Here is a 16,032-nt window from a genome sequence, read left to right on the forward strand (position 1 = left end):
AAACATTGTATATATGAAGATACCTACACAAACCTTCTTTTGTTGACTTTTCAAAAGAAGTCCAAGTATTTAATTTTTAGTTTGGGTGAACACATTGGGAGAATTACTTATTTTTAAAGCAAATGGAGAGCAATGACAAGATTCTAAAAAAGGAAACTTCAAAAAATCTGTACAAACACCAGTAGGGGCAGAGAAAGTTAGAACAGAAATGAGACCAACATTCTGATCTTTGCTAAATAAATTTTTATAAGCTTTACATTCAGATCAGATTTGCCAAAGCAGGATAAATGTGGGTGCTTAGACATGAGAAGGTTATGTTTTTAAAGCCTGGGATAGAATACTGAACACTTTTTTGTTTTATAAGTCAAATGATTATATTAATACTTAACCAAAATGGGGAAATGGATTCATAGGAAATGGCAGCATTAAGTTGTGAACAAGACATGTCGAAGTTTTTATTGGGATAAGCTGATTAGATTAAAATTATAGCCATTAATTTTTGGTTTAAAAATAGTTAAAGGGATTTTTTTTTTCTTTTAAATACCGAACTAAAGTTTTCTTGATTGTGTTTGACTCTCTCCATCTCTGGAGTGATGGGAATTGGGATCCCTTTCCCGAGGTTTTCTTTATACAACACCTGTATGACACAAGAGAGCATCCAGAAAAAACAAAAGCAGTCAAAACAGCCCTTTCATCTGTCCTGTAGGGACCCTCGTACGAGACTACAGACACCAAACAGGAAAGACAAATTCACCAAGTCAACCCATCTCTTCAAATACAGATCTGGATGAGAACACGCTCCATATTTCCTTAGCTAACGTGCCAGTGTATTTGGTATTCAACTCAATATCAACTCATATTATACTGAATGTTTGTTTCCTGTGTTGGGAATTAAGGAAAAAATTACAAATAATTTCATAAAGGCACTAAAGTGCTTAGTGTACAATAGAAAAATTATTTTTTAATTAGATTGACAAATACCTATTTTACCTACATAGAACATCTATTTTGCAGAATAATAGACATTTAAATCCCCAGGCCAAATTTATGCAATATAGCAAAATTGGTCTTTGTTGAGTAAATTCAAATTCTGGAGGTGGCCAAGTCAGAAAGGTAATGTTTTAATACATAGTACTATTTATTTCACACAGAATCTTGAAAGCTCTATGCACCACCGGACAATTTTGCCTAAATGCAACCTGTGTAAAAATGAACACAATGGTTATGTAGGAAAAAAAAATTGCCCAGTACTGTCAGGATCATTACGATCTCAGATATAAACAGTATACTTACTCTAACGTAGAAGAAAATAATTAAAATATAGTTTTGAAAATTAATGCAAACCTTAATTCTTCTAAAAGAAGAAATCATCATCATCATCATCATCATCATCATCCCCCCACAGGGAAAATAATGACTATAACATTCCAAAGGTAACATTAATTTACATTGACAATTTAACAAAATCGAAAGGTTGTTAGTGAATAGTAATTAAAAACAAAGGAAAACAAAACCAAAAGACACTGGGACCAAAGAAAGTTACTGATCTAATTATGTGGAAGAATAAAACTTTCTGAAAATATTTAAACTGACAATAAAAGCCACTTTGGATCAAACCTGCTCCCCCCAAAAAAAACTCCAGCTAAATTTTCCTGTTGACATTTGATTTTCTATTTCAGGCATAAGTGACCGTTAGGATCCTTATATAGCAGTTTCACAGACTGAGTATTACGGAATTTTTCAATAGCATTAATACAAGAAAAAATAACATTAAACGTACATTTATGATTTGATTTGTATATTAAAAAAAATCAGAAGGTCTGGATCTGTATTCATGGAATAGCTTGTTCAGCACAAGTATCAAGATAAGATTGCTCTGGGTTCCAACACTGAGCTACTTTCTATTTCTGTCCTGTGTTTATCCAGATAGGATCTAGGTTAAAGTAACCACTGCTCCCAAGCCAGAGCCACTAGTTCTGCATGTGATCTCAAGTCCTATGTCTGGGACTTCTGCTAACCCAGAAGCATCAAATAACAAGAGTTCTGAGTAAATAAGAGCTATGGTGTTTGGGTTTTTTGGATATCAAGGAACTTCAAAAGTCCCAGCGGCAACATAAAAGTTGAAAAAAGAAGGAAAGGAACCAATTAAAAGTTTTAAGGGACTATTATAGAAGGTATAAAATGTTAGAATCAAATGGTAAGTAAAAGACGTGAAAACAGGATCCAGTTGATGATATTAAAAAATGTTAAACTCATTATTTTAAAGGGACTAATAGTGAGAAGTTTGTTTTATAGAAAGTTGTTATTATTTTTAAAATATGGAATTAAAGGAGCTTTCTCCTGAATACCGAGCTAAAGTTTTCTTGATTGCGTTTGACTCGCTCCATCTCAGGAGTGACAGGAAGGGGGGTCCCCTTGCTCAAGTTCTCTTTGTACAAAATCTGTGTGCACAAAACCAACAATCACATCAGCATGGACCCATCTTTCAGGTAATTAACCTTCAAACTAGTCTCTAAAAGTATTTTTGTTTATTTTCATAATGGCATGAAATAGGCCTGACCAACTTTAAGAAATAGAACCAATCACTTTGACATTTCGTCACACACAGTAGGATGTCTGTCTCTAAGTGGCATTAATAGAGACACAGCTGCCAGGCTGCAGGCAGGAGTCACTAATATAGGTCTTCTCTCAAAGACAGAGGTATTAGGCCTGATCAAATAGTGTTCAAGTTCATTGAAATTAATATCCATGATGAGTTGTTGGTAATGCTAAAATAGGGAACAAGAGAGAGAGAGAGGTTGGGGGAATAAAATAAATATTAATAAGTATTAGAAGCTAAATAAACATTAGCTTTCAATAGTCCTTAAGCTATTCCAAAGTAAACCTCATTTATATCTGATGTGGTACACAAACTGAGCCACATTTCTGAGTTACTGTAAATTGTTCTGTCGTCTCATGAATGGAAATATTAAGAGTCACATTCTTCTACAAAAGGCTACAAACACAAAAAAATAACATCAAACAGAGCCAGAATAAGCACAAATAAAATTCTAATTAACACTGACCTTTTGAAAGAATGTTAGATTTTTACTTTTGACTTATGCCACAACAGTTAGAAACACTTATTGTTATTAAAGGAGGATTTGAGAGGGGAAAAACACAGAACACTGAATATTATGGGTTTTTAAGGAAGTGACCAATAGTTATGTTTTAGGGAAAACAGTTAAAAATTTCACACCAGAACTCAAGTAACTACTAAATTAGATTTGGGTTGAAAACTGAGGTAATATTTGGTATCATTATTTTCATTATATGAATTTAGTAATTTTACAGGGAGAAAAATCATATGTTTGTAATGTGTTAAAAATATTATTTTAAATAAGAATTAAGGGATTTTATTTATGCCCCTAAGAAATACCGAGCTAAAGTTCTCTTGATTGCGTTTGACTCTCTCCATCTCTGGAGTGATAGGTGTTGGGGTTCCTTTCCCCAAATTTTCTTTGTACAAAACCTGTGAGATACAAGAAAGCACCCAAAAGACATTCAAAACAGGCACAAAGATTAAGGAAGGGAGAAAATCAGGGGCAGGGAGTTGGTGTGAAGAGGGAATCTTTCGGTGAGTAATTAATTTAGTAAGGATAATGCTTTTCCTTTTTCTTCACCACTTTAATGATGAAGTCTACCATGCTAATTCTGGGGATGAAAAAGTACATTGGTTATAGGAAATGAGTATAATGATGAGGGATCTGGTGTTAATTCTCCATACAGTAATTCAGACCTAAGTATCCACACTTGTCAGTCGCTAAAAATGTTAAAGTACCATCAGAAAAGTGAGTCACTATGTTTAAGTCCAGATGGTTTTGGTCAGGTAATAACACGCACACGCACACAAAGGATTGTTAAGATGTTACTTTAAAAAAAAAAAAAAAAGGATAATGGGTTATTCTTGTAAATTTTTAAATGGGGAAATAGAGTTTCTTATTTGATATATTTGTAAATACCGAGCTAAAGTTCTCTTGATTGCGTTTGACTCTCTCAATCTCTGGAGTGACAGGGGTTGGAATGCCTGTTCCCAGGTTTTCTTTGTACATAACCTGTAGGAGATAATTAGCCAAAAAGGTAAAATGACCATGAATCCTTTAGATTATAGCCACATGTGTGGGCTGTGTGGTGGAAACCCCTAAAAACAATCTGCTTTCAGATAAGACACTCAAGGGATAAGCAAGAAACTCCACAAAATTTTATGTTCCCTCTTCAAAACTAGTAATTTTACTACCTTGAAGACTACTTTACACACAAATGTGTAATTTAGTACACATTTTCTATAGTCAACACTTAATACAGTCCTAAAATTCATTAAAAAGTGGTAATAAATTCAACAATGAGAAAAATCTAACCATTTCATGACATTTAGTATCAGTAAGTCCACAGTAGATTTGTACTTAATACATAGGTTATGTGGTTTAAAATCTTATAATCATGTGACACACTATTCTTTCAGGTTTATTGAGAATTTTGTTTTGTGTTTTCTACTGAAAATTCCTAGGCGGCACCTAGTCTGTAGGTGCCCTTAATATGACAAGATTTAAACAGTGTGTTTTTCAGAAATTCTTCCCTGGAAATTCCTACTGATGACTGTTGGATCATGTAGATTACTAGTTTTCAAACTGAGGGATGTCCCTATTTTTTAGGGGTCATATCAAAGGTCTGTAAATTTTTTTTTTAATTTTTTTTTCAACGTTTATTTTTGGGACAGAGAGAGACAGAACATGAACAGGGGAGGGGCAGAGAGAGAGGGAGACACAGAATCGGAAACAGGCTCCAGGCTCTGAGCCATCAGCCCAGAGCCCGACGCGGGGCTCGAACTCACGGACCGCGAGATCGTGACCTGGCTGAAGTCGGACGCTTAACCGACTGCGCCACCCAGGCGCCCCTAAAGGTCTGTAAATTTTAATGAAAAGAGTAAGGAACTTCTTGAGCCTCTGGCCTCCTTCTTTACCTTCTTCCCTCTTGATTAATGTTAAGAATTGTCAGCCTAAAGAAATGAATGAATTCTTTTTAAATAAATAGATCCTATGGTGTACTTGAGCATGGGTGGGGTCAACATGAACAACGTGGGAATTTGTCTCACAGATTAATTCTGAAAATACTGACAGACTAATGGTGATATCTTTGTTTTGCTGAGAAACTTTTAGGGATCTTTAAAAATCTACCGTGTTAGACAAACTTGTGTTTCTTTACCCAGCAAGGCAGCAGACCTGGTCATGGACAACAGAACAAAACGTAACCAGAGAAAGACAGGAAGTTGTAATCAAAAGTGACTAAAGGAGTTTTCTTCAACTGGTGGCCACAAAAATCTGGATTGAAATTTGTACCATAAGGAAGCCAGAGTATAAGCAAAGAGTGAAAAGGGAGTGAGATCTAAATAGTATGAGCAGTTTGCAAGAGAGATATCAAGGGTCTCCTAATGGCAATGAGAGTTCGGTCCCCCAGAGACCAGCAGAACCTATAAGACCAAGGTCGTCACCTTTTATTGGCCATCAACTATTTCCCAAGCTCCACAGTGTCTCTTGCTAGTAGCCAGCTTTTGCTTAGAATCTGCTTACAGATGGGAAAGCTGAGGGAGTGAGGGAGTGAGTGTTTGTGCACGCGTGTGTACGTGCACACAGTGTTGGGAGGTGGGGAGGAGAGGCTAGGCTAGCCTGATAGAGGTCAGGAGAAACATATGCTTAACCTGATTATTTCAGGTGTGAGGGACCACCCCCATCCCTCACACCCTTCCCCCACAGATAGACACTATGCACAGGTGCCTGAAATTCCTATACAGAACATGCTTACTATATGTCATTGTGGGTAGATAAATGACAGCTGGCACCTTAGAGACACAATGCATTTGCAAGACAGCAGACGATACAGGGCAAGAGATCTTGAAAGGGAGAGGAGAAGGCTGCATAGACTTCACAAGTCTACCTAGAGTTTTCCTGGATGGGGGAGAATAACCTGAGGTGCTCACGCAAAGATATATATAAGAGTAACACAAAATCTTATATATATAATTATATATATATATATATATTTTATATATATATATTTATATATTTATATATATATTTATATATATTTATATATTTTTATTTATATATATTTTATATATTTATATTTATTTATATTTATATTTTATTATATTATATATTTATTATATATTTATATAATATATATTATATATTATAATATATAATAAATTATATAATTTATATATTTATTATATTATATATATTATATATATTTTATATATATTATATATATTTTATATATATAATTTATATATATATTTTATATATTTATATTTATTTATATTTATATTATATATATATTTATATATTTTTATTTATATATTTTATATATATATAAAATTATATATAATTATATATAATACAATATATATACAATTATATATGTAATATTTTGTATTTTTATATTGATATCTTTTAACTCACTTGAAATCATTCTGATAATCTTATTACTGCTGGCACTTTTTACTTTAGAAACTGCAGGCATGATGATTAATCAAGAAGCCAAGTCCCTTCTGCTCCTTAATTATGTGAAGACAGAAGTTTCTTATCTAGGATGGAGGGAGGGAAATTCACACCCTCCTCAAGGCACGGGAAGCCCTTGGTAGGAGGAAGAAGGGATGATAGAAAGGTAGGTAGCAATTGGGAGGTGGCTGGTTGCACAAATGCATGCCCAACACACGGGCCATTACCGAGCTAATATGCTTCTGTGTCTCCTTGACACGTTTTACTTCAGGCAGGTCAGGGATTGGCGTTCCTTGTCCAATGGTTTCCTTATACTTCACCTGCAGATATAAAAATGGGAATATGTGCATGTGTTTGGTTAGTAGCTCCGCAGTTTGTAAAGTCACAATTTAAATAATACAAACTCTACACTTAGTGTGAACGGGGCCCCAATCTGATGCTGGGTCGGAGAACAATTATGGACAAGGACACTTGATCTCTTTCCTATCAATTAAGGGTAGGGTGAAGGAGGAGTCCATACTTAGACTGTAGCCCCTCATCTTTCCGTGCACTCCGATGTTCTTATGCCCAATAGTTCATTTGGCCAGGACAGATATATTCACATGTATATATCTAGGAAGGTTGATTTTTTGACTTTAACATATTCTATTTTCCTACAAATGACAGACAGTCTCTCCTAGACCAAACTTTAGTCAGGGTCCTCTGATTCCTCTTTCCAGTCAGGCCTCAACTTTTGGACTTCCAAGTCCGTCTTTGTATTTGCCCAAATTTAGCAAGAATCCTTTAGCCAGAATCCCCATACCCTTGGTATCTCATCACTCTTGTTATCTGACCAAATTCCTTAGCCCACCAGGCAAAGTCTGGTCCCCCTGGCCTGCTGCCAGCAAGAATCTGGTTAGGTAGGTTCAGCCAGAACCCTCCCTACCCCTGACATTTTCTCTAAGTTTCTGTCCTCCCTCTGCCTCCTTACCCCCCTGCCCTGCTCCCACCCCCAATTATAAATCCTTTTCTTTTTTAAAAAAAAAATTTTTTTTTAATGTTTATTTAGTTTTGAGACAGAGACAGAGCATGAGCAGGGGAGGGGCAGAGAGGAGACACAGAATTCGAAGCAGTCTCCAGGCTCTGAGCTGTCAGCACAGAGTCTGACGCGAGGCTTGAACTCGTCAACCGCCAGATCATGACCTGAGCTAAAGTTGGGCATTCAACTGACTGAGCCACCCAGGTGCCCCATAAATTCTTAGCTTTCCTTGCAGTGTTTGAAATTGAGCCCAGTTCTATACTCCGATCTCTTTCTTCTATTTTAACAGTCCAGACTAAAATCTGTTTTTATGTCTTGAACCAGCATCTAGCTCTGGTTTGCTCTGATACCAGCCTCTCCATCTCCTACGTATAACCTCCCCTCATGACACCTGCTCAGCACCGCACTGACTGTGCGACGGTGCTCAGCACAGGCACACAATCCAGCAGCTCCTGGCCACAAAGGTTCTGAGGGCAGCTCAGCCCTCAAAGTAAATTATCAAAGGGAGGCAGAAGACACTGCAGGTGAGTTCACGGAGGCGTCCTTACCGAGCTAATGTGGTCCTGTGTTTGCTTCACTCTCATCATCTCAGGGGTCTTTCCGATTGCCGTTCCCGGAGAGACATCCTCTTTATATAAAACCTGGCCATTCAGAATCAGGACAATGTTACACAGAGGAAAACAAAGCCCAGCGATTCCTGGAGGAAGACTAGGAAACATGGCTTCTGTGAAAACAAAAGACACTAGAGAATGTCCTTAGCAAGGTACCGGAGTATCTGACGATCTGACATCTGCATCAGCATCAGTAACTCCTACCATATATACAACATGGATAACTTTCAGATCTTGAGAGCTCTTTTAAGATTACCGTACTGTATTAACACAGGATGAGAAAAACCAGAAAAATGTTGATTTAAAGAAAACCCTCCCATATGAAACACAAAATCCGTTAAAGAAGTGTGAAGTCAGTTATTCTGGGGAAGGAGAACAAAAGAAATCACAATGTCAAAAAGAAATCTATCTTCATGGAACAAGACAACACGTGTTACTCCTCTGGGATTAAAAAAATTAAGAAGAAAGAAAAGTTACTGTGTTAGCAGATTTAAGTTGTTATTTCAAATGGTCCCCGGCATGATGTTTTTAGAGCAAAGTATGGGAAATTCGATCAAATAACTGCTGGTATTAACTGGGGAGGTTAGATGTTAATTGTCTGAATCAACAAGAGGCTAGCATATTTCTACAGAGGAGAATGGAATTATTCGGTTAGCATTAAATGGAAAATAAATAGTAAATATACCGAGCTGAAATTCTTTTGATTTTCTTTAACACGCAGTATTTCTGGCGTGTCTTGAACAACTGTAATTTTTCCTTTACTGTTTTTAAGGTCACACTGGTATTGGAGCTATGAAGAAAGAGTAAACATCTTGTTAAGATCTCAACATCTTAAAATATATTTTAAATTGTCTATATTGTGTAAAGGAAGTTAAAATCCAAATTAAAAAAAAATATGTATGCCACAATAATCATGGTCCGATAGCCAAAGGGAAATTCTTTAATAAGAATTTTATATAAAAAAATTTTAAAGACGCTAAAATTTGTAAAGTATCAAATTAAGTTTCTTAAAAATGCATCCCTTCCTGAATCGATTTTGAAAAAGACCAATGTCAGCACGAATGGAAGATGGAGACAGTTCACATGCAGTGGCAAGAAGCTACTAACACAGTAGCAGGTGGGTCTTTCATGTTATGATTTGGTACTGAAATATCAGGTAATCCCGGAGCAGAATGGAGCACACAGTTCCTGGGCCACTGATGGGAGTTGTAAAGGGCCACCGCACAGCCCCACTGCAGGGGGATGGCCCAAGTGTGTAGGCCCAGAGGCATCCACAGTGCCGGCCTTATCCCAGGGATCAGTGGGCTGGGTCTTAGATTCAATAAAAACTTACAAGGCTGAAGTTCTTTTGGTTCTCCCGGACTCTCTGCATCTCTGGAGTGTCCAAAACAGTCTCATAATAGGACATGCACTTCTCTGCATCTTCCTTGTACTTTTTCTGAGAATAGATTCCAAGAAATAAGGATGGAGAACACCACAGGAATATGGGCCAATGGGACCTAAAACTGCCCTTCCTGCTCAGTCAGCAGAAGGAAAGTCCTTTGTAGGTTTTTGACTGTTCCTGGATATTAGGTTGTTCTAAAGCACGGCCCTCTCTGGTTAGTGAGTGCCATGCCTTTTCTTTCTGGGAGAGCTGAGGCTGGGCATCCAGTAAGACCCACTGTCACGGCAAAGATGGCAGAAGGAGGCCCTCGCTGGCTGGCCCACCGAGGAAGGGGACAACAGGCTCCTGGCAATGGGTGCCTACTGTGAACTGGATAGGTAACCAGCCAGGAGCCGGACTTCCACAGGCAGGGAGAGAAAAGCAGGAGGGTTAGGAGCCATCAACAGGCCTCTGTAAAGCTGGCCTTAGCTGGTGACAAGGAGATTTTTGCTGAGCTGATGTGTGGCTGGGGTTCCTGGCCACAGGATGCACCAGGCAGGCAGGACCATCAGGTACTTCCAGAATGTGGCTCTGATGCTGCAGCACTGGGGGCTCTGCTAAACAGCATTACGACCAACTGACTGGCCAAGGCTCTGAGCTGGCCTTCACCTCTCTCAGGCTTTCCTGCCCCTGCCGAGCCTTTGGTTGGACACTGTGCCCACAGGTCTGCTCTTCTGCCAGATACCTATACAGTCAGTCCCTGCAACAGAACTGACTCACTTTGGTTAATCTTTGCAGCAGAACACATACTCTGAGAACCAGATTTTTCTTTTATTGCTTGTCACTAAGTCCTTTCACTTTTCTCTCCAGCTTTGTTTAGCTCCAGTTTCTCCCACTTTTCAGGGAAGTTTGGGTGTGGCAGAAAGGCTAGCTACTTTTGCAAGGGGATAAAACTATTCTTTGTACAGCTCTCTCGTCTAACTTGTACTACACACACATTATGAATTACATTTATATGTTGAAAGATTTGATCTCAAAGGTGATAGCTGTTTCAGTCAATAAGAGATTTCAGTTTAGATTTTTAACAGGAAGCCAGTTAAAACAAAGATTCCTGGAAGGAAAGAACAGTTCATCACATTCCCAGTTCAGGAAAAAGTAACCTGAATGAATTTTCTTAGTTATGCAAATGTAAGGCAAAGAGTTTTCTTTCTCCTGGGAAAGGGGTAAGACCAGTCCTTCTTTTTTCTTTTCTTTCCTTTCCTTTCCTTTTCTTTTCTTTTTTTTCTTGTTTTAACGTGTATTCATTTTTGAGAGTTAGAGTGCCAGCAAGTAGGGGAGGGGCAGAGAGAGAGGGAGATACAGAATCCGAAGCAGGCTCCAGGTTCTGAGCTGTCAACACAGAGCCGGATGTGGGTCTCGAACCCACGAACCGTGAGATCGTGACCTAAGCCGAGGTTGGGCACTCAACCGACTGAGCCACCCAGGTGCCCTTTTCTTTTCCTCTTATTTTCTTAACATTGAGCAAAAGCTGCCTTAGCTGCTTGGCCAAGCTAGTGATGGTCACTAAGAGGGGTGATCAGTTTGTATTTGGAACTTGGGGGTGTTATGAGAGGCAAGAGTCCCAGATCCCTGGCATTAGGAAGTATTTAGTATATGGGGCACCTGGGTGGCTCAGTCAGCTGAGCGCCAGACTTTAGCTTGGGTCATGATCTCACAGTTTGGGGGATAAAGCCCCACATCAGGCTCTGTGCTAATGGCTCAGAGCCTGGAGCCTGCTTCAGATTCTGTCTGTCTCTCTCTCTCTCTCTCTCTCTCTCTCTCTCTCTCTGCCCCTCCCCCACTCGCACTCTGTCTCTCTCTCTCAAAAATAAACATTAAAAACAAAAATTAAAAAAAAAGTATTTAATATATTATCCTGAATTTGTGGGTCCATTTAGACTGTTTGCATTAACCCCCAAGTATGAGATTTAGAAGTTATAAAATATGTACTTTTCACTGGAAACCAAGAAACAATTTTGTAGAAAGTACCAGCACTACTACATCACTGAAAGGTAAATACTAATTTAAATTGGGAGGGAAGTAACTCGTCTGGCCATATTTTATGCCTTGAGGAACTAGCAGAGGAAAGTCCCAGGAGAACAGAGTAAGTGATTTAATTCTTCCCTGGAAAAGGCCTGCACTCTTGGGTTTTCTTGAAAGATCAGCAGCGTCAAAAGGCTCAAGGTTATACAGCTGGCAAGCCTCTCACAGCCCCAAGAATGCTGACCTCCCCCAATGAACACAACATGGTAGTTTGGGGCCCATATAATTTTGTTAATAAAATGATTCCCCACCCATCCCCAAAACAAAAGGTTTATTTCTCCCATTTGAATATATCTATTTCTTAAATAAACAATTCTCTAGTGATAACGATTTTTCATGTCTAATTTTACGATATAAAATTATATGTTGATAGTATAGGATTTAAATCCATAATTTCCCTGACGCAATTGGCCATTGAGAGATCACCTGTGACGACTGAAAAGAAACAAACAAATAAAAACAGATTTCCAGGGCCTACATCAGTCTTAGTAGCTTTAAAATTCCAGGGTGGGACTAGGAAAATTATATTCTCAGGTGTTTATAATGCATAGCCTAGTCAGGTCACGACAGCTTTATAACTCACTGCTCAGAAGACAAGCAAAAATTCTACCTTATAGCTTCTTAAACAAATTGCAGGTCCCTGATATCACTGAAAATGAAAACAAATGAGGGTATATCCTGGTCTATAAAAGACCTTCTACTTCCCTTCATTTCTGTTTGTGGGAAGATAGAGAGTTATCTCTCATGGGAAGAATTGGGGTTAGATTGCATGGTTGGTGTTGATGACCTATTTCAATCTGGTTAAGGAGACTGTTAATCCAGATAGGGACTGTCTACTTTGTTTCTTCCAGATTTGCACATAAATTTTATACCCACATTATAGGAGATTTTACTTGTTAAAATACTGATTCATTAACATGGGTGGTACCATGTAAGAGTTTGTCAGCACCTTAAAGTTCCCTCCCATAATCTATTTTAATTTGGATACAGCAATCTCAACTTCTCTTTTGTTGGGCAAAACTGTGTTTTGAAAGAGGCTACTTAGGTATTCATGGAAAGACTTTTTTGTTCCTCATGCCTAGGGTCTATGAGTGATATTCCAATGAATGTCCTTACCTGGCTTGAAAGGTTCTTGACTTGCTGGGCATGAATGATCTCTGGAGTATCAACCACAGAAGTGAAATTGGCTTTTTCCATTTCTGCTGATTGCTTATACTTAATCTGCAACAGAGCACCCCAAAATTGGGTAAATGTTTACGATGTACATGTTTGTTGATTTTGTTTGATTACGAGGTGGTCAATATTTCTTTTCCAAAAGGATTCATTCATTTGAGATTCGATATTTTTTCCTATTGTGTTTATAGCTTTGTATGAAAGAGAGTCAGAAAGGTTGAGTCCTAGCTATTGAAAGACTACTATGTAATTTGGCACAGGGGCTGGGGAGGGAAGAAGTAATAGGAAAGGAGCAAGATGATCAACACATAGTAAGGCATGGATTGTTTACATATAGAAGAGCTGGGAGCAGGACAAATAAGCAAAAGACAATGTGAGATGTCTAAAAACTACATTTAAATTTAGGTCTTGAAAGGAGGAAAAGAAAGAACTCCCAAAATAGTCTAAACAAGGAATTCTTCATGCTGAATGGGGGGTGAATTGATGAACAAATATAACCAAGATGTCAGAATCTGCCCTAACTCCAAGTTCCCCAAGTTCTACCCTTTGCTCTGAAAGTCTTCTGTGGTTATAGACTCAGAAAGACAGACAAACCCTTTGCAGGCCTGGCATAGGGTTTCTGATTCTTATATTAGAATGGATTCCACCAGGCAGATGTTTAAAAATGCCACTATATACATATGACTGTTACTGACCAAGTAAGATAACAGAAGGACAATATGTGTTGTTGTAATCACAACTTTTTTTTTTTTTTTTCAAGATTGACCTGAAATAATGACACTGACCTGACTGGCAATATCAGTAGCATTCCTGGCCCTCATGAAGTCAGGAGTTTCATTGGCCATGGCATTCAGACCTCTTCCTTTGACTTCCAGCTCCAAGTCTCTCTTATATTCTTTCTGTAGTAGCATTAAAAAACAGTTACTTAACTTTCACGACTAGGTAGTAAATGTATAGCATGAAAATAAATCCACATAATATACCATTTCTGTTACTAGTGTTCACCTTCACCATTCCATGTGGTCAGAGGCAATAGTGACCACAGAAACCCAGAATAGGAATAGAATAGGAAGCAAGAATAGAATAGGAAACTATTCTACTCACATCAACATGGAAGCCTTCCTTTTAAACACTTTTAGCATTCTCTACTTAGAAAATCGAAGTACAGGGGCACCTGGGGGGCTTAGTCAGTTAAGCATCGGACTCTTGATTTCAGCTCAGGTCATAATCTCAGTCATGAGGTCGAACCCCATGATGGGCTCTGTGCTGAGCATGGAGCCTGCTTGGGACCCTCTCTTTCCCTCTCCCTTTACCCCTCCCTCGCTTGCACACACACACACACACACTCTCTCCCTAAAAACTAAATAAATAAAAAGACAACCAAAGTATTAAAAAAATTTTAAATTTGGTCTGCTACATAACTAGTTTTGAACCTAGGTGCCCAACACTCCGATATGGTATTTTAATTTAAACAAGCTCACTATGGGTGCCTGGGTGGCTCAGTCAGTTGAGCAACTGACTTCGGCTCAGATCATGATCTCACGGTTTGTGAGTTCGAGCCCAGCATCAGGCTCTGTGCTGACAGCTCAGAGCCTGGAGCCTGCTTCTGATTCTGTGTCTCCCTCTCTCACTGCCCCTCCCCCACTCATGCTCTGTCTGTGTCTCAGGAATAAATAAACATTAAAAAAATTTTTTTTAAATGAGCTCACCAAATGGATTGTGGTTAAATCAAATAGATCTATCTATCTATCCATTTATCTATCAAATAGATAAATAGATTATGATAGCCACTAGATACAAACTGTTATAATATCAACTCATCAGAAATTGAGATATCACTTATTTAATGGTTAATAACCATGTTAGATATGGAATTTGAAATTCAAAACTCTCTTTTTCTCTCTTCCTTTTTCAGTGTAACTTGGCTTGGAGGAAGAAGATGCTCTGTTAATTATATGCATGCAGTTGGCTGTGGGCCTACCTCATTGAGGATTTGAGTGGCGTTCTTTGCTCTTAGCATGTCAGGTGTGTCTTCCATTTCACTGAGACCCTTCCCACGGATGCTTTCCTCTAGATCTTTCCTGTATTCTTTCTATATCACAAAATAAAAGCAACATCACTGACAAGAAAGCCTGGATTGTTCCTCTTAAATAAAGAGCCAAAAAAAAAAAAGAAAAAAAGAAAAAATACCCTTCCAATTTTAGATAGTTACAGTTTAGTGATTAAAGATATGCATAAAGGCAGGGTATAAGCTTCATCGGTTAATACTAAATATCAGATAAGAAACTAGACATTAACAGGATGCTAAGGTAAGCATATTTTATTAGGTATTCAATTAAAAAATGAGAAGTATTAACGTGGGTAATAGATTAGATGGTAATACCAAACACATGTGAACCCAACTTGAAACCCGCGAAAGTTAGGTAGTGATGAACTTGCTAGAAGGAACATTGATGAGTGTCATTAGTGCAATTATTGGGATCGACAGGGAAAGAAAAGACCAAGTGGGCACTACCTCGCTGGCTATTTTGGTTGCATATTTGACATGTAATAAAGCTGGCGTGACCTCCAGGCCCGTCAGGTTTCTGCCTTTAATGGACTCTTCATAATCTTTCCTATATTCTTTCTAATGTGAGTAGGAAGGAAACACAAATTAAAAAAAGAATCTTTATCACAACTTATTTCTCAAACCTAGGAAGAAAAAACGATTATAACATTGACCTTCTATGTATGGCCTTTTAACTGGATCATAGTTTTGCTAACAGTCACACGTTTGAAATGAGTCTGATTATTCTGGAAATTCTTTGTCTACAGCAAAAGAGACTCAGCTGTTGAGAAGCCCTGTTGGGCTCCTTGTTCACTTGTCAAACGCTGTGACTCAGGCGGCCCCACTCCCTGCTTCACAATAGGGCAGGACAGCAGAAGGTCACATGCGCCATCAGACTCTGAATCCATTGTCATCTCTCCCCAGGCAACAAAAGATTTTACTTCTGAACTAGAAGTAAGTGAGGGGAAGATAACAATGTGGAGGAAGAAGAGCCTGAGGGCACCAAATGCAAATTTGGCCTTTTTAATTTTGATAGGATTTTAAATTTACAGAAAAGGTGCAAGACTAGTACAAGGAACTCCCACAAACCCTTTGCCCACATTCACTAATCATATGAAACTATGTTTAACTTTTGATTATTTGGCCTTCTATATACCAGAAAGCTCTGTAAAATGCTACTTTATTAACAACCATTTATCTAT

General features: G+C 38.2%; 1 protein-coding gene across 40 annotated transcripts in view; it reads right to left on the minus strand.

Moving 5' to 3' along the window:
• NEB (nebulin) overlaps positions 1–16,032 on the minus strand; it is a 214,320-nt gene that overhangs the window by 13,183 nt on the left and 185,105 nt on the right. For 12 of the 40 annotated variants that reach the window (XM_045033808.1, XM_045033789.1, XM_045033790.1 and 9 more), the window contains 12 exons: positions 15,299–15,409; positions 14,765–14,875; positions 13,569–13,682; positions 12,727–12,831; positions 9,499–9,603; positions 8,851–8,955; positions 8,103–8,195; positions 6,764–6,856; positions 4,002–4,094; positions 3,419–3,511; positions 2,349–2,441; positions 545–637 (listed from right to left, as the gene is read on the minus strand). In XM_045033808.1, the coding sequence (XP_044889743.1) occupies positions 545–637; positions 2,349–2,441; positions 3,419–3,511; positions 4,002–4,094; positions 6,764–6,856; positions 8,103–8,195; positions 8,851–8,955; positions 9,499–9,603; positions 12,727–12,831; positions 13,569–13,682; positions 14,765–14,875; positions 15,299–15,409 (1,209 nt within the window). The other 28 variants (XM_045033788.1, XM_045033784.1, XM_045033782.1 and 25 more) reach the window with 10 other exon arrangements.

Source organism: Felis catus, chromosome C1 (assembly GCF_018350175.1).
Source record: "Felis catus isolate Fca126 chromosome C1, F.catus_Fca126_mat1.0, whole genome shotgun sequence".
Classification (NCBI taxonomy): Eukaryota; Metazoa; Chordata; class Mammalia; order Carnivora; family Felidae; genus Felis; species Felis catus.